The sequence below is a fragment of the Canis lupus genome, chromosome 35 (genome assembly GCF_003254725.2).
Source record: "Canis lupus dingo isolate Sandy chromosome 35, ASM325472v2, whole genome shotgun sequence".
NCBI lineage: Eukaryota > Metazoa > Chordata > Mammalia > Carnivora > Canidae > Canis > Canis lupus.
The window spans coordinates 7,366,203-7,390,000 of record NC_064277.1 but is presented as its reverse complement, the minus strand read 5'-3'; the positions used below and the strand labels follow the sequence as shown (position 1 = coordinate 7,390,000).

General features: G+C 36.2%; 1 protein-coding gene across 6 annotated transcripts in view; it reads left to right on the top strand.

Moving 5' to 3' along the window:
• SSR1 (signal sequence receptor subunit 1) overlaps positions 1–23,798 on the top strand; it is a 38,768-nt gene that overhangs the window by 2,964 nt on the left and 12,006 nt on the right. For 4 of the 6 annotated variants that reach the window (XR_007408357.1, XR_007408356.1, XM_035710534.2 and 1 more), the window contains exons 2-8: positions 499–611; positions 4,273–4,360; positions 5,853–6,115; positions 7,867–7,943; positions 9,076–9,154; positions 10,721–10,814; positions 21,207–21,270. Coding sequence is in view for 4 of the 6 variants with exons in the window: in XM_035710534.2 (XP_035566427.1) it covers positions 499–611; positions 4,273–4,360; positions 5,853–6,115; positions 7,867–7,943; positions 9,076–9,154; positions 10,721–10,814; positions 21,207–21,270 (778 nt within the window). In the remaining 2 variants the exon portion in view is untranslated. Of the gene's footprint in view, positions 1–498; positions 612–4,272; positions 4,361–5,852; positions 6,116–7,866; positions 7,944–9,075; positions 9,155–10,720; positions 10,815–11,090; positions 23,566–23,798 lie in introns of those variants that run through there. The other 2 variants (XM_025445030.3, XM_049105925.1) reach the window with 2 other exon arrangements.

Sequence of the window (23,798 nt, the reverse complement as noted above, 5' to 3'; positions counted from 1 at the left end):
TTTACCATGGATGCCATACAAGTATTTATTCCTTGGAATTACATGCTATCAAGTTCTCAGAGCTGTAGTCAACTTTAATAACAAATGTTTCTTGCCTAGTTATTGAGGTTGCTATTTCCTTTAGATCTGAGTAAGGTTTTCGTTTGTATGGTTAATGATAGGGATTAAATTCTGGAGCTTTTTACGTTTAAAACAAACTTGTGTAAAGTTCTTTTATTTGACCTCAAGGCATCTTTAGTTTCGGCAGTTCATTTTCCCAACAATTCAGTGCTTTTGAGAATTTAAACGGTATTTCCCATTAAAGTTAACATACAGTTGATCTGACTACCAATAGGATAAAATCATGAATATTCTAGATGCATTGTAATTTGACATCATTCAAGGGAACTGGGAGATTGAATCACTCCAGGGGAAATATGTATTGCCTGTACCTGGGACTAAAAACCATTGATATGCCAGCAGTAAAGGGTAACTACTTGTTTTGTATTTTATTGTTAGGCTCATTAGTTGCAGCTCAAGATCTCACAGAAGATGAAGAAACGGTGGAAGATTCAATAATTGAAGATGAAGATGATGAAGCAGAAGTGGAAGAAGATGAACCCACAGATTTGGTTAGTGTTCTATAAAGCGTAATTCATGTATATTGCATTTCTAGAATCTATCCTTTTATAGACAAATTTGTTTTTGTTTTCTAAAGATTTTTAATTTATTTATTCATGAGAGACACAGAGAGAGAGAGAGGCAGAGACACACAGAGAGAGAGAGGCAGAGGGAGAAGCAGGGTCCATGCAGGGAGCCTGACGTGGGACTCAATCCGGGGTCTCCAGGATCAGGCCCTGGGCCGAAGGCGGCGCTATACCGCTGGGTCACCCGGGCTTCCCCAAATTTGGTTTTAAAATTCTTGCTTTAAGAGGTTGCTGTGATCAGTGGGTTGAAGTTGGGAGAAAGGGGCCAGTAATTGAGAATGGTTAAGTATTTTCTTGCACAAGGAGGAAGATGTGAGACAAAGAACAATTAAAGAACAATTAAATATCATACGGACCTTATCTTAGAGGGTAATAGTACACTGGGAATGGCACTGGACCAGTGTTGATCGATTTGGGATGCATGCTACTTAGCTTTTTGACTTTGAGTAGGTTATCTCTCTGGATCTCTTTTTCCTCCTCTTTCTTTCCTTCATTCAGTAAGCAAGTATTTACTGAATCCGTACTATGTGGTAGGCACTGTTTTTAGTGCTGGGGTATAGAAACCAGGTATTTTCCCTGCTGTCATGGAGTTTCTGTTCTTGGGGCAATATATATGTGTTTTGGTGGCAGGGATTGAGGAATAGGCAATAAACAGTATATAAAATGTGTCTTGTGAAAAAGAAGGGGCTTGGAGAAGATCTTTTAAAAAGTCTAGTTCTGGGGACCCCTGGGTGGCTCAGTGGTTAAGCGCCTGCCTTCAGCTCAGGTTGTGATCCCGGAGACCCGGGATCAAGTCCCACATCAAGCTCCCTGCATGGAGCCTGCTTCTCCCTCTGCCTGTGTCTCTGCCCCGCCCCCCCCCCCCATCTCTCATGAATAAATAAATCTTTAAAATAAATAAATAAGTCTAGTTCTGAAACTTTTACTATAAAATTATAGTATGACAATAAGAATGTTGGGGTAGAATGAAGATCACTGCAACATGCTTCTAGCTACTTTTATTTCCTCTCTGGACTACTATAATTTATTCTACACAGATTACTTCTTTTTAAAAAACGACTTTTAAACTCCAGAATCAGTCCTCTTCACAGTCTTAGCAAGGCAGTGCCTTCAGTGCCAGAAAGTAAAAGCCATCGAGTGTGAACTTTATCAAATTTTCTACTTCTGAATTATATTATTCAGTCATCCTTTCTACATTTTCTCCTTAAAAAAAATAGTGAGTTGTTTTTACTCTCTTCTAAGGCTAGCCCTACCACCTGTGTTCATGTCCCCATCTGGTCCTGTGGTGGGATTTTGTATTTTTCTGTAACTTTGTCAGTGACTTGATTATATTAAAATGCTACAGATATACTTTTATATCCCAGTTTGTATTCCTCCACTTTAAGTTGCTACACTTTTTCTTTACCAGCACTTTTCTTGAAAGCGTAAACTGTACCGCTCTACTCATTTCACATTTGTATTGTGGTCTGGTCCGATGTATCTAGTAAAACTGTTCTTGCTAAGTCACCACTCCCCTAATTGCAAAATCCGTGGCCTGTTTTTCATTGTTAATATGGTTATCCTGTTCAAACTCTTTCAAGCATTTGCGGAGTACCCCTTCCTTGAGTCCCTTCATGTTGGTTTGGAGGTGGGGGTGACTAGTTTACTCTGCCCAACTGCTGCTGCTCGATCTCTCTACCATCTTCTCTCCCTCTGCTTGCCTCCTTAACTGTTGATGAAACCTGTGGTTTCAGCCAGCACCACCTTTTACCAATTACCTTCAGATCTTGTCTCTAGCCACTTACCTTACTGAGCTCCATACCTTTATTTCCAGCTCTCTGCTGGATAGCACCATCTAGATACTCCATTCATACCTGAAATTTTATATGTCTAAAATGGAATTCAGCTTTTACCATCCATCCCACTTCCATAAACTGTTCCTGTTTTGATATGGCTCTAGCAATTTAAGCTTTCATCTTATGACTTCCATTTCTTTTTATCCCACAATACATCAATCAAGTCAGATCAAATACTCTTTGCTCCTTATTACAGCCTTTTGGTTCCTGCCTTCTTATCGCTGGTCCCTTTTCCTACTTGTGGGTTTCTTTTCTCAAAAATAGAAATTCACTAACTCTTACTAAATGAATGGTATCATTAGGATATTTAAAATATAACATCAAACAGTTGCATAGTCATTGAACAAATGTTTGAGGGTCTTCTCTTGAGTTATGATCTAGATGTGGAGAATTTTTTAAGTTTAAGACTGTCTTTGCCCTTGAGAGAGGTCTGTCTATTGGGGGAGAGAGTGTTTTACATAAATGAAAAAAGCAAAATGCCAGTAAACAGTGGTGCCCTTAAGCATCTCAATTTATTAAAGGCCTGAACACTTCAAATATATTAGTAATCTCTGTAATCCTCATCAATGCCTGAAGAGGTGCTGCACTGAGGATTAAATTTTTAAATTAAAATTTCACATTTTGTAACTATTTCATTGATACAGTTTACAGATTATACTATTCATCTGTTTTAAACAAACAATTCAACAATCTTTAATAAATATACCAAGTTGAGCAGCTCTGCATTTTAGGCCATTTCCATCATCCCAATATGATCCTGCTTACTCTTTTTTTAACCGCTTTTTCCAAGTTGTGTGACATCTTCTCACAGGAAGATTGTTCTGTTAATTGAGATAGAAATCTTTTGGGGGTGATGACAAGGTGCTCTAGAACAGAAGTCAGCAAAATGGCTACAGGCCAAGTGCAGTTGTCCTTATTGTTTAACATATTGTCTGTGGCTGGTTTCATGCTGCAGCCTCAGAGTTGAGTAGTTGCCAGAGGGACCTCATGGTTCCCCAAGCCAAAATTATTTGATAGCTGGATCCTTGGGTTGGTGCTGCTTTCAGAGTATTGTTTCCTTCACCCTTGTGGGAAGATGGAGGGTGAGCGGGAGGGAGTAAGTTTGAGACTTTTTCCTGTGAGGTAGTATTCCTGGCATTTAAAGGAGAAAATAAATACTATTTGTTTTAACTGGGAATTAAGTGTTCATTTGAAAGATACCTTTTAAACTTTTTTCAGACTGGACAGATAAAGTTTACCAACCTGTGCTCTAGAACCTTACAGTTGGAAGTGTGGTTTGAGTACCTATAGCCTTGGCATTTCTTTCGTGCTTATATAAAAAGCACGTGTGGGATAAATTTCAGGTGCACTTGGGAGGCTCAGTGGTTGAGCCTTTGGTCCGGTCGCGGGTGGAATGGGGTTGTCCTGGGATCAAATCCCACATCAGGTTCCCCGCAGGGAGCCTGCTTCTCCTCTGCCTATGTCTCTGCCGCTCTCTGTGTCTTTCATGAATAGATAAATCAAATCTTTAATTTAAAAAAAAAAAGGAAATAAAGAATTTCAGGCTTTCCCTGGAACTGAATCAGATCTGCATAAAATCCCCGGGGCATTGGTATACATATTATTCTTGGAGATGCACTGAAATTTGTACTCCTACTAATCCCAGCAAAGCCTTGGAGAAGCAGCATTTTGTCCCACATATAGTGAAGTCATTATTTTTAAATGATGTATTTTCCTTCATAATTATCTTTTTTAATGTGGTTTTTTGTTAGGCTGAAGATAAAGAGGAAGAAGATGTATCTGGTGAACCTGAAGCTTCACCAAGTGCAGATACAACCATCCTGTTTGTGAAAGGAGAAGGTAATAGAGAAATGTTTTAACTCAGGCATAGGAATTTTTCAAATGACAAGCTTACTTTTTTGGGGGAAGCATTAGTAATGCTTAAGATTTTTATTCATTTTCCTCTTTATTATTTTACAAATATGGCATAAATATGTATTTTTAAAAACCCCACTTATATGTGTGATTATCCATATAATCCATGTAAGATAGTATTCCTGGCATTTAAACTATGGGGAAAATAAGTACTATCTATTTAAATTAGAAGTCAGATGTTCTTTTGGAAGATACCGGTTAAACATTTTTCAAACTGCCACAGTAAACTGACTTAATATGAGTGACATATTAGCGAATATTAGTAAATTAGTGAAATATTAGTAAATATTAGTGAAATATTAAAACTGATTAAGCCTAGTTCATTAAAAGAAAATAAATATGTCTTATATTTACTGAGGGCTATCAGCAAACACTGTTCTTAATATTTTGTGTGCATTATTTAATCTTAACAGAAACCAGGGCTCCTGGGTGGCTCAGTCGGTTGGGTATCTGCCTTTGGCTCAAGTCATGGTCCTGGAGTCCTGGTATTGAGCCGTACTTTGGGCTCCCTGCTCAGTTGGGAGTCTGCGTCTCCCTCTGCCTCTGCCCCTTCCCCCAACTTGTGCTCCCTTATGCTCTGGCTCTCTCAAATAAAATCTTAAAAAAAAAAAAATAACAGAAACCGTATGAGGATAATTACTCTTGCTAAACTGAGGTTTAGAGAGGTGAAGAACATGTCCAGGGGCTACTCAGTTGGTAAATAAATTATGAAGATGGTCCCAGATGTGTCTGCCCCAAAGCCTCTGCTAAACTGGGTGAAACTCAGCTCTGTAGGCCACGATATAATTATTAAATACTTCCATTTTGAAGTTACTAATTTTCTTAGTCTTCTCAAGTTTTGTTTTATTCCTGCATGTATTCCAATTTTATGCCTACAAAAAGTAGGATTTGATTAAGAGGCTTTTCCTCCTTTTTTTGTAGCTGCCTCTGAGTCTTACCTTCAAATTTGTGTTTTGACTGATTGCTTAAAGTGGTATGGGTTACCTGGTTAATTTTTTTTTTCAATATTTTAATGGACACTACAATCTCAGATTCACTTTTCTGTCATTCTTACCTGCATAGATAATAGATGCTAGGTTGGAGGTGACTTTAAGACAGGTAGCCCCATGGCCAGTTAATCTTACTGCTAAAAGTACACAACTCTTTCTTAGACCACACAACATGGAAATAATGTAATCTGATGTTGAGATGCTCTTTTCAGTTCTTAAGTTGCAATGCCAGAGTACAGACAAGGGTTTCAGTTTATACACTAACTGTAATCAATTACTAGTTAGTGGGTGACTGGAGTGTGCTACTGAAAAAGATTCTGAAACCAAGTCCACATGTAGGAAAGGGTGCCCAAATCCTTAATAATGTCTATTTATTTTGTGTGCTTAAAATGTTTGCTAATCTTCTGATTTCTTTTTTTGTTTCTTAGATTTTCCAGCAAATAATATTGTGAAGTTCCTAGTAGGCTTTACAAACAAGGGTACAGAAGATTTTATTGTTGAATCCTTAGATGCCTCATTCCGTTATCCTCAGGACTACCAGTTTTATATCCAGAATTTCACAGCTCTTCCTCTGAACACTGTAGTACCACCGCAGAGACAGGCAACTTTTGAGTACTCCTTCATTCCTGCAGAGCCCATGGGTGGACGACCTTTTGGTCTAGTCATCAATCTGAACTACAAAGATCTGAATGTAAGGCCCTCTAAATTTTTTTTTTTTTTTTTTTTTTTTTTACCTTAGAGATGAATGAGGACAGTCGACACTGATTAATGAATTACTCTTATATTTATTCATTCAAGTGCCTGTTTATGGTTGGAACTGTGATGGGCAACAGGGAGGCAAAAATAAATTGCACATGTTTGTCTTCAACACTAGAATTGAGTGGGGCAGATAGGTATAAACAGGCAATATTCCAGCATAAGTGATACATACTAAAGAGAAGTGTGTAAGGTGCTGTAGTAGAAAAGTAGATGTGACTTGAGCTTGATCTTAAAAGAAAGATAAGCCACACAGCAGATTGTATTGTTTATTCAGGTGTTAATATAGAGAGAATAGTTTGTTTTGTACCTCCTTTCATTGCTTCCATTTTGCCCATTTTACTGCTTTTATTTGTAAGTTTTAAGGGCTTTCTGTAACTTTTTCCATCATTTTATATACTCAGATAAAAATATAATCGATTATTTTTAGGATAGTTAGAGCAGTAAGGTTTATGGTTCATGAGAATCAAATGGTCTAATATAAGCTCTGTTGTCTTTCTTGTGGTTTTTAATACACACACACACACACACACATATATATGTATATGTCCAGTAAATCAATGAGAGAACACCAGAATTTTACTGCTGGGAGCTGACCTCCAGGTGCCAAGTATTATATCCTTCAGATGAAAGCACGTCTAAATCATTCCCTTCTCAAAAAGTTTTCAGAGAAGGAAAATTCATCCTTTTGGAAGCTTACTCAACCTTTTCTTCACATATTGTCAGCATGCTTACTTACGTCTAAGATAAATTTTTCATGCTGCAATGAAGTTTTTTTTATTACTTAGGGTTTTTGATCTTTCAAAATAATATAGTAATCTTTCTCAATTTCATAGTTACGCAGTTTGAATAATTATATATTTTGTCTTGTTTTCAAGCAGAATTAAACTTAATCCAACAGACATGAATGTGTAGTTTTATTTCATTTTGATTGTTTGTATCATCAATGTATTCTGATTCCTGGAATTGTCATTGGAGGAATGCAGGTGGAAAGATCTAGAAGTAAAACTTACATAATTACAGTTTAGCAATAAGTGACAATTTTGAGAAGTATTGCCTTTGTGTGAAGCATCAAACGCTGGAAACAACTATCTGTATTGTCCCAATGATTCTGATGTGTTTGAAAACTGAAGTCGTGTTGAACCGACAAAATTAATCCAAGACTGCAACAGAAAAATATTTTGATACTGAAAATCATGTAAATTAATTTCCAGTCCATTGTGAATTTAGAACATGGATTTGACTTCAGTTCTTAAAATCTGCTACTATATACACTGTCATGCTCTTCCCTTCTTTTTGGGGGCATTATACACAACAGAAGTTACAGCTTTTAGCTTATGAGTGTTCCGTGGGCTTTGTCTCTTTCTGCACATTTTATCTTTATTTTACTTTCCTGGTTTCTCACACTTTTCCACTTGCCCACCCTCATAAAACCAAAGGACAACTTTAGCAAAAAAAGTTGGAAGCGATTTTATTTTGTGGAAGAAAGTATTACTATAATGTTGAGTCTCTGACATTGAGTTAGTGCGATTACATGTGACTTTGTTGAGTCTTACCTAAGTGATGAGAAAGCTGCTTTATATCTGTTAAGGTAACCTTTTTTTTTTTTTTTAAGGTAACAGTTTTAAGAAATCTTACAATCTTTATTTTTTCAATGCTGTTGACATTTTTATGATTTATTAATAGGGCAATGTATTCCAAGATGCTGTCTTCAATCAAACAGTTACGATCATTGAAAGAGAGGATGGGTTAGATGGAGAGACGTAAGTGAAATTTGCAATATGTATGTCTTGATCTCACAAGGTAGGCCTGAAAGGCTTGCTCCTGTTAACATTTATTTTATTTTATTTTATTAAGATTTTATTTATTCATGAGAGAGAGAGAGGCAGAGACACAGGCAGAAGGAGAAGCAGGCTCCATGCCAGGAACCTGACATGGGACTCGATCCCGGGTCTCCAGGATCACACCCTGGGCCGAAGGCGGCGCTAAACCACTGAGCCACCCGGGCTACCCAACATTTATTTTTAATAGTGAGAATGGACCACACAATAAATTTTTGTGAAATCCTGCCTACATAAATCCATATTTTAGAACTAATAGTGAGTTAGGAAAGATAACGGAAAATGACATATACTATTTTTAAAAGATAGATGGCTTTCTGAACATCTCCCCTTTCTTTTTTTTTTTTTTTTTTAATTTATTTATGATAGTCACAGAGAGAGAGAGAGAGAGGCAGAGACACAGGCAGAGGGAGAAGCAGGCTCCATGCACCGGGAGCCCGATGTGGGATTCGATCCCGGGTCTCCAGGATCGCGCCCTGGGCCAAAGGCAGGCACCAAACCGCTGCGCCACCCAGGGATCCCTCCCCTTTCTAAATTCTTTCTGCCACATGCTCATAAGCTGATCACCAGCCTTATCTAAGTTACATACCTCTCTTCACTTGCTAGATCTAGTTTGTATTTTTAACTTTTCTCAAGTTATCTTGGAAACTGTTCTTAGTGAATGATCATGAATCATTTCTCACTGTATACATATATGTAACTGACCAGAAGCAATTTTTAAATCAAATTGTGCAAAGTAATATTAAACCTAACGCAATTTTAATAAACTGAGCTTGAGTGTAATAAATTATAAAGTAATTTTATTCATTTTAGATCGTACAATTGGTTTTTTTTTTGACTAATTGTTCTTAAAGTAAATCTGTGAAACTTACTACTTAGATGTAAATGGAATATAAAATACTTCCTTTGCCCCACAAGTTATTTGGAACACTTACATTAGAATTATAGTTGTAATTAGCTATGATGTTTGAGTTAAAGCAGAATTATAGTTTTACTTAGTTGTGCTGTTTCTTATGAATTAAAGCCAGTTTGTTTTTTCTCCTTTTTATATCAGAATCTTTATGTATATGTTCCTTGCTGGTCTTGGGCTCCTGGTTGTTGTTGGCCTTCATCAACTCCTAGAATCGAGAAAGGTAATTCTAGATGAATGACTCTTACAGCCATAATTCAGAAGTTGTTACTGTACTAAGTATAATCTAGTTATTTGTGGCTTCTTGTTCTCAACTGTGGGTTTGTGTATTTATAGGTCTATTGTACTTTTTTAAGATAAAACCTGAAGATGAGACCTTGGATATGTGACTTGTTTTTGTTTAGACTTTCATACACAAATGCATTTAAGGTCTTTTGGTTACACCCTCCAGAATGATCTTTACCTTCTTATTGTAATTCTAAATCATGTTAGAATTTTTATTCCTTCAATTCAGAAGATTTCATTGTACTGTTTACTACACTTTTCAATGAATATATTATTCAACGTCTAATCAATACAGCTTTTACTCTTTAGAGATAATTTCCAGTTAGCATTTAAGTTAATCTTTTCATTTGAAATAGAATGAATGAATTTGGCTGTATTCTATCAAACTTCTGCTTTCTTATTAGGGTAGGAAAGTGGCAATGCCGAAGCATTGTCTAGATATGGTAGCTTATTCCACCACTTAATCTTTTATCTGTCTGTTCTCCCTGCAAAAAAAGAAAAAAAAAAAAGGAACAACCCATGTTATCCTCTCAATGGAAAGTATAACATGATTTGTGTCAAATTTATATTCATTACTTGATCTTTAAAAGAGAACTACTCAGAAATGCTCAGGTGTTAATTTCCACAACTTTCTTTATCTCATTTTCTTTTTTTTTTTTTTTTTTAAATTTATTTATGATAGTCACACAGAGAGAGAGAGAGAGAGGCAGAGACACAGGCAGAGGGAGAAGCAGGCTCCATGCACCGGGAGCCTGACGTGGGATTCGATCCCGGGTCTCCAGGATCGCGCCCTGGGCCAAAGGCAGGCGCTAAACCGCTGCGCCACCCAGGGATCCCTCTTTACCTCATTTTCATAATAGCTTTTTTGCTATAAATTTATGTATGAGGTGTAATGGCATCTCCCGTTTTTTGTTTTGTTTTTGTTTTTTTTTCATTTGAATGAAGCCAGTTTTTAGTTACTTTTCATGTACTCAGGGTCTAGTTTTTAGACTGTATATTTGATACATAAATGATTAGGTTTGTTGTTTAAGAGCAAGACTAAAAGAATTGAATCACTTTCTTCCTAACAGTTTGCTGCAGTTATTCCAGGGACAGAGTTTGAGGTTGTTAGCTTAAATAAGATTTTATATTTTTATTTTACCTATGCCAACTGTATGAGTGTATTTAGCTTTAGCTAACAGTACAGATCTACCTGCTTGCATGCAGTATTTCAGTAATTATCTTGAATTTTTTATAAATACTTAGTTGGTCCACCAGTCCACCAACGTAGGAAGCTTCATAGCAGAGGAAAAGGTCTTTAAAACCTGAAAATAAATTCTTGTTAAGATTTATTCCTTATCATTTATTTATAGTTGGTGATAGGCGCATGATTTTTCTCCTTCTAATTAATAAAGTACTTAAGTAGGAGTATGTTTTTAAAACTAGAAGAGCTTAATATGCTTTTTAAAAATTATAGTCAACATTATAAGAGAACTCTTATAAAATAATGTTTTTGTGCTCTCAGCGCAAGAGACCCATACAGAAGGTAGAGATGGGTACATCAAGTCAGAATGATGTTGACATGAGTTGGATTCCTCAGGAAACCTTGAATCAAATCAGTAAGTACTTTTATAAACTTGGCTGGAAAATTTTTATCTTAAGTGGAAGTTAAACTTAAGTATTTTAGACACAAAAATGCTTGGTCAGTGCTACTTAACACTCATCTTTCCATTACTTGTGGAGAACCTAGTATAATAAACACTTTAAAATTTTATTGTGAATAGTACTTTTATGCTTTAATTTAGAAATGCTTCCAGATCTACAGTTTTATATACAAATGTGTCAATTCTCCATATTCCTAATCTTTTCCTATCTCTTTTTTTCTGTTGCTTCAGTGCAGAGTAGAAGAGGTGAGGCAATTAACTTTTTTAATGGTGCTTGCTGTATATAGTACTGGGGGATTCTGTGTAGCTTATGAATACTTTACAGTAAGTTTAATGAGTAATGGAACAGTTTTCAGCACTGTGTTTATTAGAAAAGCTAACTACTAACTACCCACTGTAGTTTGAAAGAATAAACCCAAAACTTTGCCTGGTAGTTTACATAACATATATTTCAACATTACATATGTGATTAAACTATTAATTTTTATGAAAGAATATGGGACTTATTTTTTCCAATCATAGATGGACTAGTAAGATTTATTTACTTATTTTCGATAGCGAGCAGGCAAGTTGGTGTGGGAAAGGGGAGAGGGTGAGGGAGAGAATCTCAGGCTGACTCTGTGTTGACCATTGATGCCGGGCTTGATCTCAGAACCCTCAGATCCTGCCCTGAACTTTTAGACCAAGAGTTATCACTCAACCAACTCTGCCACCCAGGGGCCCCATAATGAACTGTTTAGAAACATTATAAAAGCAGTATGGCCTTGTATTAAAAACATTAGTAAATAGTACAGAAGTGAAAAACTGAGATTCCCTTCTGGCTCCACTAACTTCATTTTCTATACATAATTGGTGTTTGTGTGTTATTCTAAGTATTTTCTGTACATTTACCAGTACATATGTCTGTTATTTCTTTGTGAATAGTTGATACAAATGGCATCATGCTGCATACACTGTTCTACTTCCTGAGTTTTCATGTCTTGGGTTTTTTTTTAATGATAGTGATTTATTTACTTCATTCTTTTTAGTAACTGGGTAGTACCCCTTTGTATAAATGTGTCCTAATAAATTAAACCTGTTCTGTATTGAAGGATATGTGTTATTTCAGGTGTTTATTTTTAAATTAATTAATTTTTATATAAAAACTTATAGGATAATTCCTCATTTTTTAATTGAGATAAGTGACATTAGATTCAGATGTACAACGTAATGATTCAATGTTTGTATACATTGTGAAATGATCTCTACAGTAAGTCTAGTTAACCATCTGTTAACTACACATAGTTAAAAACGTTTTGGTGGTTTTTTTTTTTTTTTTTAGATTTATTTATTTGAAAGGGAGAGGGAGGAGACACCCCCTGTTGAGCAGGGTATATACAATGTGGAGCTCCATCCCAGGACTCTGCGATCATGACCTGAGCCAAAGGCAGATGCTTAACTGACTGACCCACGCAGACACCCCAAGTCTTTTTTTTCTTGTAACAAGAACTTTTAAGATCTACTTTCTTAGTAAAATTTAAAATGTACAATGTAGTAGTGTTAATAACTGTAGACACCGTGGTGTCCATTACACCCCCATGACTTGTTATTTTATAGCTGCAAATTTGTACCTTTTGATTCTCTTCTCCCCTTTCACCTGGGCTAGATAATCCTTAAAATACGTCTGAAATTATATACATTTTCTTTTTAATGAAAAGTCTTATTTCCCTTCCGAAAGGTAGTTTATGTTTTCAACGATGTACAATATTGCCTAGTTCTTTTCCACTCTTACCAGTCAGTCTTTCTCAAGTATTAAATACTATCAGATGTTTTAATCTAGCAGTATGGTACAAAATGGCATTTTTCATTTACAATTATGAATAAGGTTTTTCTTCTTTACACATCTGTATTGGTTACTTAGTATGTACTTTGTTGTGAATGGGCTGTTCACAGTCCTTTCCAGGGTTACAAATTGAATTGTTCTCATTATTACTTTCAGAAAGCTTTCTCTATTGCAACATAATTACAGTATCATAGGTGCTTTGTTAAAAGTGAGCACAAAAGCAGTAACAGCATAGGAGGGCCCTTCATCTTCCAGGAGAGAGTAGGGGACATCATTTATAAAGTTTGACTTTTGACCAGAGTCTTAAGTTGGGAAAGAAGGAATCTTCAAAGTTTTATGCACTATGTGAAGGACTTGGCTTTTCTTCTTGTTAAAAGTCAGCCATCAGATACTCTGAAGTAGAGAAGTAAGAAATATATATATATATATATATATATGTATTTTTTTTAAGATTTTATTTTATTTATTTATGAGAGAGACACAGGCAGAGGGAGAAGCAGGCTCCATGCAGGGAGCCTGATGTGGGACTCGATCCCAGGACCCCGGGGTCACACCCTGGGCTGAAGGCGGTGCTAAACCGCTGAGCCACCTGGGCTGCCAGAAATTTATATTTTTAAAAGAAATAATCGTAGTTTTGTGGTATATGGTTTAGCAACCAGGAGCTACTAGAAGTAGGGATACCAGTTAAATGATTTCATTAAAACATCTGAGAAATCCTTAGGGCCTTAAGCTAAAACAATAGTAATGTGGAGGAAAAGAAACTAGAAAGATATTTCAGAATTGGAGCAGATTGGGCTTCTGGTGACTTTTTGTTTGAGGGTGGGAGGAGGGAAAAATAATTTTGACTTTTAGGCATCTGGATGGAAGATGATCCCATACTGTTAGAGAATATAGGAACAGTAGCACAACATGCATGAGGGGAGATGAATTGAAACTAGATCTGTTGAGAATGAGGAGCCCAGATAAGGATGTCCAGTAAGCATTGGAAAGTTTTTAGAGCAGAGGTGAATCAAGATTTGGAGACACTGATGGGGTGCCTGGCTGGTTCAGTCTGTGGAGCATGCAATCTTGATTTGGGGGTTGTAAGTTCAAGCCTGCTTTGGGTGTAGAGATTACTTGAAAATAAAATCTTAAAAAAAAAAAAAAAAGATTTGGAGACATTGGGACATAGAGTGTAGGTGATAGCTGAGATCCCATGAAATAATATATTTAAATTTAAATAAATCTTTAATCTTTATTCTTTTTAAGGACCAGTTTTCCATATTATCCTGAAATTCATCATAGCAAAAAGTGGAATTGGGTTGAGGGTAGACTGTGGTCTCTTTATAATGCCTCAAAATTACTTAATGTAGTCTGGATGTTTAAAATAAAGGTTCTTCAAAAATAATTAAAATTTTTGGATGCCTGGTGGCTCAGCGGTTGAGTGTCTGCCTTTGGCTCAGGTTGTGATTCTGGTTTGGGGATCAAGTCCTGCATCCAGTTCCCTGTGAGGAGCCTCCCCCCTCTGCCTGTGTCTCTGTCTCTCTCTGTGTATCTCTCATGAATAAATAAAACCTTTAAAAAATGAAATTTTAAATGTCTTACACAGAATTGGCTGAAACTACATTTAAAAGCATTAAAGTTTTTTTTTTTTTTTTTAAGATTTTATTTATTCATTCATGAGAGACACAGAGAGAGAGGCAGAGACACAGGCAGAGGGAGAAGCAGGCTCCACGCGCCAGGGAGCCCAACGTGGGACTCGATCTCGGGTCTCCAGGATCCCACCCTGGGCTAAAGGCGACGCCAAACGGCTGAGCCACTGGGGCTGCCCTAAAAGCATTAAAAGTTACAGCTAAAAAACTAAAGCTGTGGCACCACTCCTCTCAAAGAATTCTTAAATGACAAATAGATTGAAGAGGAGTTGGTTTTATCGTATCTTTTCTCCCTGACGTTGTTATTCATGAACTTTAAAGCTGAGAATTACTACACTTAGAGCGTATGAATTTATGATTGTATTTTCATCAGCAAGTGTCAAGTATTTAGTGTGTCATAATACTATGCTAGGTTCTGAATGGTATGTTGAAAAGAAGAATATTACTGGTTTTTTTCAGGAGTTTACATTTCTACCTGAGGGAAGTAAAGGACACGTATGAAATATTTTAATAAACAGAGATAGTATGAAATATTTGAGTAATCAGTAATCAGTATGTGGTATGTGGTAGAGTGAATAATATGGACGACTTTTAAGTTAGGAAAAGGGACCATATTAGAATCCAGGGAGACCTTGTCGAAGGAAAGAATTAAACTTCTGTACTGGGCATTCACTCTGCAAGATGAGGTGCTGTCTCTATTTATTGATGAGAAATTGCTACTGAGGAAAAATAACTTGCCAAGAGTCACAGCTGGATCGTCTCATTCTGAAGCCCATGTACTTTCCCAGGAAGACTTAAGACCCAAAGATGGATAAAGTCATTAAATATTTTTTAATAGTACTTGGCCTTTCTTGCTCAAAACCTGATTTTGTTTCAGGACAATGTCTTACTACCAAAGACACTTGTATTACTGCTTTTTCAACGTATTTGAAACCCTCACTTTGAAAAAACTTCATAAACAACAATGAAACTTCTATAAACAGCATTGAGATAATCTGATTTTCTAATTAAAGTGATAAAATTTTTATCAAATTCAGGGTTTTGATGCATTACTCTCTACAGGCTTATTGAGAGGCATGTTATTAATAAATGGTTACTGGAATTTTAAAATAGCTGGAAGGTTCATAATATTTTCATACATAATCAGTTCTTTCTCACCATTACTACTTTTAGCAAAGCCTGGGAGCCAAGAAGTCTTAGTTGGAGCCTCAGCCTTTGAAATCAAAGGAGTCCTGAGAGCATTTCAGAAATTAGGAGCACAATAACAGACTAATGATAGAGAACAGACTGATGGTGATGGAGGGAGGTGGGCTGGGGGATGGGCTAGATGGGTGCTGGGCATTAGGGAGGGCACTTGTGATGAGCACTAGGTGTTGTATGTAAGTAATGAATCACTGATCTACTTCAGAAACCAGTACTACACTGTATCTTAACAACCTAAAATTTAAATTAAAAATTTTTAACTTTACTTGAATAAGAGAAATGAAAATTTAAAAAAAATTCAGGGGCACAGAGGTTAAGTAGGAAGAAGTGTGGGGGAAAATAAATGTGTTTAGTTAAAACATTATTTTATTTTACTTATTATTTTTTTAAGATTTTTATTTACTCATTTATGAGCGACAGAGAGAGAGGGGGCAGAGACACAGGCAGAGGGAGAAGCAGGCTCCATGCAGGGAGCCCGACGCGGGACTTGATCCCGGGCCTCCAGGATCACACCCTGGGCTGCAGGCGGCGCTAAACCGCTGTACCACCAGGGCTGCCCCATTATTTTCTTTTTTAAAGTAACTTCTACACCCAGCGTGGGGCTCAATCTCACAACGCTGAGATCAAGAGTCACATGCTCTTCTGATTGAGTCAGCCAGGCTCCCTGATTATTTGCTCTTTTAGAGTGCAGGTTTTTTTTATAAGTGACATACTACCTCTAAAAATTTTTTTGATTTGCAAAGAAATAACTTCCTGACAAAATAATAATTAAGAGAATTTAAAGAATAATGAATTCTTTTCTTTATTAATAAATAATCATGTTGAAATTTCTTCAGTTTCAAAAACATTCTTTATAATTCTTTTTTCCGATATAGGATGATACATCTGGTGGTTTTGTCTTAAGTCCCTTTTAATTTATGGCACCTCAAGAAATTGGCCTCTTGTCCTGGAAAGGGGCTTCTCACACTTTAACATGTATACAAATCACTTGAAAATCTTGTTTATGATAAAGGTTCGGATTCATTTGCTCTAGGATGGGGCCTAAATGTTGGTGTTTCCTACAGGCTTCCAGGAAATGCCAGTGCTGCTAACCCATTGATTCACTGAGGAATGAGACTCTAAAAAGTCCCTTGTTCCAGATTTCTCTGATTGTTTTCTCCTGGTGCCTTTTAGTTAAAATTTGTTTAACTTGGAAGATTAATCTATAGCTTTGATTAGATTGAAATATTTTTGGCTGATAGCATACATCATAACTCATAAGTACTTCTCCCTGCATCACATCGAGAAACTGTATCTGATTGTCCCATCATTAGTGATGCTAAATTGAGCACTAGATTAGGGCAGTAGGCATAAGATCTTTCCATGTAACCAGGAGAAGGTAGTTGTTTCTGCTTGCAACCTAGAAGTTATCTGTGTGGTATTAGTTTGTCATCACACAGATATCCAGTTCTCTAAACGTTTCACTCGTTGAAAATCCTTTCTTGAGTCAATGTTTCAGAAGTCTTAAGTGATCATTTTTCATTGAAATTTCTTTGATTTTTGCTAATTGCCTTTTTTTTGTTTTTTTGGTAAAGTAGTTCTTTCCTTCATCAATTGGGACTTTTTGGTTACTTTATAAAAGACAGTTCCTACTGGAAAAGCAGGATAAGTACTTAATTCTTCTCTTTATTTTCCAGTTTTCAAAGAGTTAGTTTAAAAACCACCCCAATGTAACAAATGAGATTTTCCTAATTTTCTCCTTTGTTTTTTAATTATCATGTATAAACTCAGTTTTTCATAGAATCGGTGTATTTTAGTCAGCTCTCTTCTTTTTTGATGCTACGATTGTTACAGTTTTGACTACTGGTTGCCTTTTTACACTTGATCTCAGCCAAAAAGCTGAGAAGGGATTACTGATTGCCTTTTTTTTCTTTTTTTTTTTTTTACTGGTTGCCTTTTTGAACCATCTTTAATCGTATCCTTTTGATCTTTGACCCTTTACTTGTTAGATCAACTAGGTAATCTAGACATTTTGTACTTGCTCAAGGCATGGAGCAAGCTGCCTTTCCAAGGACCCCTGGATGACATTAGAAGTGAAAATCTAGATTTTAGGGATGTTACTGATACTGGGTGACATTATTTCTAGGCCCATTCTGTGAACTGAGCTAGAAAATACATATTTTTTCAAATAAATCCTGAAATCATAGTGATATTTTCAGGTCAATTTTAATATTTTTACTTGATTTTTTATTCTTATATTTTATATTACACATGATTCCTTAAAGCAGTAGTTCTTAAATTATAGCACTCACCAGAACCATGTAGCCTGTTTCTTACCCCTGCTAGCCACTCCCCTCCCCCAAGTTTCCAGTCTAGTAGGTCTGGGTAGGGCCAATAATTTGTATATCCATGTTCTTAAGTGATTTTTGAGGCTACTGGTCCAGACATACTTTAAGAACCACACTTAGAGTTTTCCCAGACTAGACATTGAGCAGATTGAAGATAATTTAGAAAAAAAGTAGCCAATTCTTTCAAAGATAGGACATGTGCTTTGCATATTTGAGGACATAATGGAGAAAACCAAGAGAAATTTTAGAGATAATAGAACAGGAGGTTTTTGTGGAAGTGGAAGGTCTCTCAGGCTTCCAGGAATTTTGGGGAGGGGTAATGTGAGGACGAATAGGTTTCAGGGGCCACTGTAAATTTGGCAAGAGGTTTTTCTCGTCTCCTCCTCACTCAATGAGAATTGTAAAGGAAGGAGGGGTAGTTTGAAACAATTTGAGCCTGCTACTAATACATTTTTCTCCTTATATGTTTTGCATTTCAGATTAGGGTGCTTCAATTACTTTTAAACGTATACATAAGGAACCTTAATCAGAAACTTACAAAGATGAAGTCTTTTGTGTAATTTGACTTTCTTTTTAACTCGGGGATCCATTAGGAAGCTTGAAATTTTAATTTCATTAATTACAAAACTCATCTGACAACTATTTGTATAGTATGACTCCCCAGGTATGATAGGAGATGGAATAGATTAGTCTGAGAAGGGGTTGGTGAGGGACTAGTTGAAGTTTCTGCTAACATTTTGCTTTTGTCTTTTCTAAAAATGAAAAAAAAGTCAGTTTTACCACTGTTTTACTCACTGATTAGGTGAGTTTTATAACATCTTTTTTTTAAAAGGCATTTTCAGATCTGCCCCATTTACTGAATCTCATTAACATCATGTTCCAGTGTTTTTTGTTCTTTCAGTTGATTTCTTGTTTCATAGTTTAAGCTTTGCTCTTAAAAGCTAAAATATTTCGACCTTAATATGTTCGATTTTTTAAAAAAATAGTTTCTTAGGGTTTTTGGTGGGGGAAGTGATAAGAGGGGCTTGTTTTTTCTTTGGTGGCTGAAAAGCATCATTACACAAAACATTTTTGTTGAAGTAAAATGCTACTTTATGGACTCTTGAGATATTTGGAGCCATTTCCCCAAAAGCCAAATAACTCTAGAGTGCTATTTTATTACTGTTTCTCATTTATCTGCTTCTTAACTTGCTGTGCTAGGCAGGTGATGGAGGTTTTTAGACTAATTGTTAAGGTAGACAGAGTTGGCTGCCTTGCTGGAATTTAATTGATATGTGTTGAGACAGGCATCGCAGGTCCTCTGAGGCTCTTTTTCATGTATTCTCATATTTAAAACCCTGCTGCAGGTGGTTGAGATTATTGGAAGTCCGTAAATCACCACTTCACATCTGCATAGTAACCGCTGTATTCACACAGATGGCTGTTAGATTCTAAAATACTTTTTGAGAGGCGCTTGGGTGGCTTAGTTGGTTAAGCATCCTGACTCTTGATGTCAGCTCAGGTCTTAATCTCAGGGTCCTGAGTTTGAGCCTGCATTGGGCTCCATGCTGGGTATGGAGCTACTCAAATAAAATATTATCTAATAGTTGGCCAGTTGCATAAAGGCCAGTTATGAACGGTTCAGTCTAACCGTTCTGAAATCTGATGAAAGTTGTAGACTTTCTTGAGAAAAATACTTCTATGCTCAGTTTTGGGTGAGTTGAGCCCCCTCTGAACACATCGTTAACCTATTTTAATAAAATTCCAAGGTCAGTTTTCACGTGATCTGCAGACTCCGTCTTAATAAATTATAGTCCTTGACTCTTAAGCATATTTTTAAAAAAAGAATTTAGTTGTTAAATATTCTTGGGCATCTCTGGGTGGCTCAGTGGTTTAGTGCCTGCCTATAGCCCAGGGCGTGATCCTGGGGTCCGGGGATCGAGTCCCACATCGAGCTCCCTGCATGGAGCCTGCTTCTGCCTCTGCCTGTGTCTCTGCCTCTCTCTCTCTCTCTCTCTCTCTCTCTGTCTCATGAATAAATGAATAAAATCTTAAAAAGAATATATTGATAAATTATTTACTGTATATTTTAAAACTATAATTAGGATGATCTGGCAGTTTTAGAAAATAAAAATTAAGATCTTTTAGGTAGATTTTTTTCTCATAATCGTTGTTCATGAAATGCTTACAAAATAAATCCCATACTTTGATGTGAAATGTTTTTTCCACCCCTTCATTTTTTTTAAGCTGGAAAAATAATTATAGTTTCTAACTTATTCCAGAAAGGGCTTGACTTCCTAATATGTAAAGTGCTCCTAGAAATTGAAAAAGTATGGACAGAGAAGAAGACAGCCTCATTTAAAGAAATGTAGAGGGACGCCTGGGTGGCTCAGTGGTTGAGCTTCTGCCTTTGGCTCAGGGCATGATCTCACATCGGGATCGAATCCCACATGGGGCTCTTTGCGAAGAGCCTGCCTCTCCCTCTGTCTGTGTCTCTGCCTCTCTCTCTGTCTCTCATGAATAAATAAATAAAATATATTAAAAAAAAAAAAAAGAAATGTAGATACTGTTCTTCCTGGATGGAAGCAGAAACTCACCACCAATTTAGCTTTTGTTTAATAGACCCTGCTAGGACTCTAAGAGATAAAGAGAAAAAGTACAGGGATGCCTGGGTGGCTCAGCGGTTGGGTGTCTGCCTTCGGCTCAGGGCATGATCCTGGAGTCCGGGGAACGAGTCACATCGGGCTCCCTGCGTGGAGCCTGCTTCTCCCTCTGCCTGTGTCTCTGCCTCTCTCTCTGTGTCTCCTGAATAAATAAATAAAATCTTTAAAAAAAAAAAAAAGTACAAAGAATGCTTACATGTGAAGGGTGATGTTTTTAGTATTGATCTTCTGTCTAAAAATTTCCTTTAACCTGCTGCTCATACCAGGCGAATTTATGAAATTACTAAAAATTATGCAAACTGCATGGGTGCATTTATAGATATTAATTTGTAGCCAGTATAGGTGTTTTTAAAGCTTTAATTTCATACCTTTGGCACTATTTCCAAAGTGTTTACTTTTGCATGTATAAACATACTAAATTGTGGAATTTAAGATTTTGCTTGGTGGCTTCAATATCACAGTAACCAAGATTAGATCTTTTGCCACCCTAATTGTACAAAGTTTTGTTTGAATTGAGTTACCTCTTGAAGGATTATTTTAAAGGCTAGTTTAACAACCTATACTAGATAAGAGGCAATTTTTACTAGGGTATTTGTGTATGTGTGTGTGTGTGTGTGTGTGTTTTAAACTTAATGGTAAAGTGGAAGGAAAATGCTTTTTAAAGATCTTTTGAATCCATCATACTTAAAATAAGCAAGTTAAAACTTTCTCTTTTCTTCCAGATAAAGCTTCACCAAGAAGGTTGCCCAGGAAACGGGCACAGAAGAGATCAGTGGGATCTGATGAGTAAATGTTCCTTTGTGCAACAATTCAGTCTTTACTTAACCTGCCCTAATGTTTTTCGGCCTGATGGGAATTAGTGCAGAGAAGCCATATCACCATAGAAGGCAACTACTACTTATGTGTGGACTGAGCAATCAGAGTCTGTGGCGATAATAATATTACTGAAAATGCACTGCATTCATTTTTCTAAAGTAACAAATTTGGTTTTTTTTTAAGCCATTAAAAATCTATGTGTGTGCGTGTGTATGTATGTGAGCAGTTAGTGTTACCAGAATCATTGTTGAACTACCTGAAGCCTGCCTTTAGAATACTAAATATAATGCTGTTGTCTCTTTTTGACATTTCCTAGTATTTTCCCAAAAAACTCAAAAGAATATTTGTCCAATATGATTGTGGATGTCCTGCCTTAGACTGTTGTAAAGAAAACAATTTCTCTTTTAGAATTGCTCAAATCTCAGTTGACGGCACAAATTAAGTGTTTTGTTGTTGTTGCTGTTTTACAACTAGTATTCTAAAGGCATAGACAGGAGTAGCTGCTTTTTAGCAATAGAATTGTTTTGGTATTTTGCTGCTGTTTACTATGATGCGCACCTTCAGAAAACTTCCCAAATGAGCCCAAGGAATTTGGGGATTTCTAGCAACAAAATTGTGAAGCATGAGAATTCTGCCGATTTTGATATATAAAATCCACCCCACCCTCTCTTTTCGTATTTCTTTCTTTCTTTTTTACAAAAAGAAAATGGTACATTTGTGGGACCCGAGTGTATTATCCATTGTTTTATTTCTGACCCACTTAGATTTTTTTGGTTTTTTTTTTTTTTTTAAGAGATCATTTATTTCTTTCCTTAATAGAAGTATCTTGTTTGAGAAAAATTGTCTTGGTCTATAGACTAAGCAAAAAGTCAGTTTATTGGGGCAGATATATATTATAAGTAATACTAATCTGTAAAAAAAAAAAGTTGGATATTTTTTAAGTAGTTAACCAATTCATTTTTATCTAATTTTTTTTTTTTAGTATTCTGGTTGTCCAGAATAGATTTTTTTAGTAATCTGAAGAATTCAAAAATTTTAAGCACTTAAGATCTCAGAATCAAAACTAAAATTGGACTTCATAAAATGCTCTTGTCCTAGGTAGTAAATTAAGTTTGGCATTATTGTCAGACTGGATAAAGGGTAAGTCAAATAGTATGAATAGATAAGAGGCTTTTCCCCTCTGTCTTTAAGCCATATTCTTCCACATATATTTTGTAAGGAAATGGTAACTGAAATTCTAGTGGCTGTTTAATTCCTGATCTATTACAATGAACTGACCCCTCCTCCCCTCCTCACTATAATCCCCACCCATGCCCACATGAAACAACAGCAAAATAAGATACACAAATAAAAAAATCTTTCCAAGTTCTTTAAGTATTTAAACATCTGAGCCAAAGCCTATGACAATAGAATAGAAGTTATTGTATAGTTGTTAAACTTCTACAACTTTGCAAATAGGGGCTAAGGTGTCAAATTATCTATATTGGCATTGCTGAACTATAAACTTTCTATACCTGTAATATAAAGTGTTTGAGTTTTTAATTGGGCTGTATGATTAGTAGCTTATTTTGAAAAAGCTCTATGAGCTGTAAAAACTTGCATGTTTTTTGTTTAATGTAATATAGGAGACCCTCTACCCTCTCAAGGAATATATTTCAAAAACATTGTTTTGTGAATTTCTAAGTTTGTGATACTAGAACACAATGCAGTGAGGTATAATTACAAAATTTAAATGGCTTCTAGACCGTTTCATTGACTACTTGTGGTACTTAGGCAGTGGCAAAGCCACGCTGAGTTACAGGTGCCAGCCCTTCTGACTCCTAAGTAATTTGCCTTACATACTAGCCTTTCCACTGCTGAGGTTCAAATTAGTGCCTCAGAAAATATTTGTCATGTTTTATTTTTTAGCATAGATTGGGAACAGTTGAAAACTCTTAAATCCTCAGCTGCCAGGGTCTTCTATAGTATCAGTATGTGTTTAGCAGAAACTAACTCCATAATGAATGGAATTCAATTCCACACATGGTTTGTTCAAGCACACTTAATAAGTAGCCTATTTTTTAAATGTCTTTTTTAAATGTAAATATTTGGATGAAGTTTTTAAAGTTTGTTTTGATATATTCATTTGCTATACCAACCATGGTTTCAGAATTCACCTTTTGAGCAAATTGGTTTCAGAATCTGTAAAATGAACCAAGAATCTTGTGTATCAAACCTGTCACGCAGACATGTGAGAATAATGTGTTCATAAAGCATGGATCTTGCTTTGGTTGTATAGCTTCATCATTCATTTCATGGTCTTACTAGTGAGTGACTTTTCAGACTGCCCCTGCCCTCTGAACTGTTGTCTGAACAGGGCGGGTGGGTAGGGAATGGGGACCTGCAAGGTCCTGAGGAAGACAGAAGTCAGAAGAAAAGGAACATGTACTTGATTTTCATGGTTTTTAATTTTCAGTAAGTTTCAGAAAACAGGGATTTTTGATAGGAAAAGGCAAATT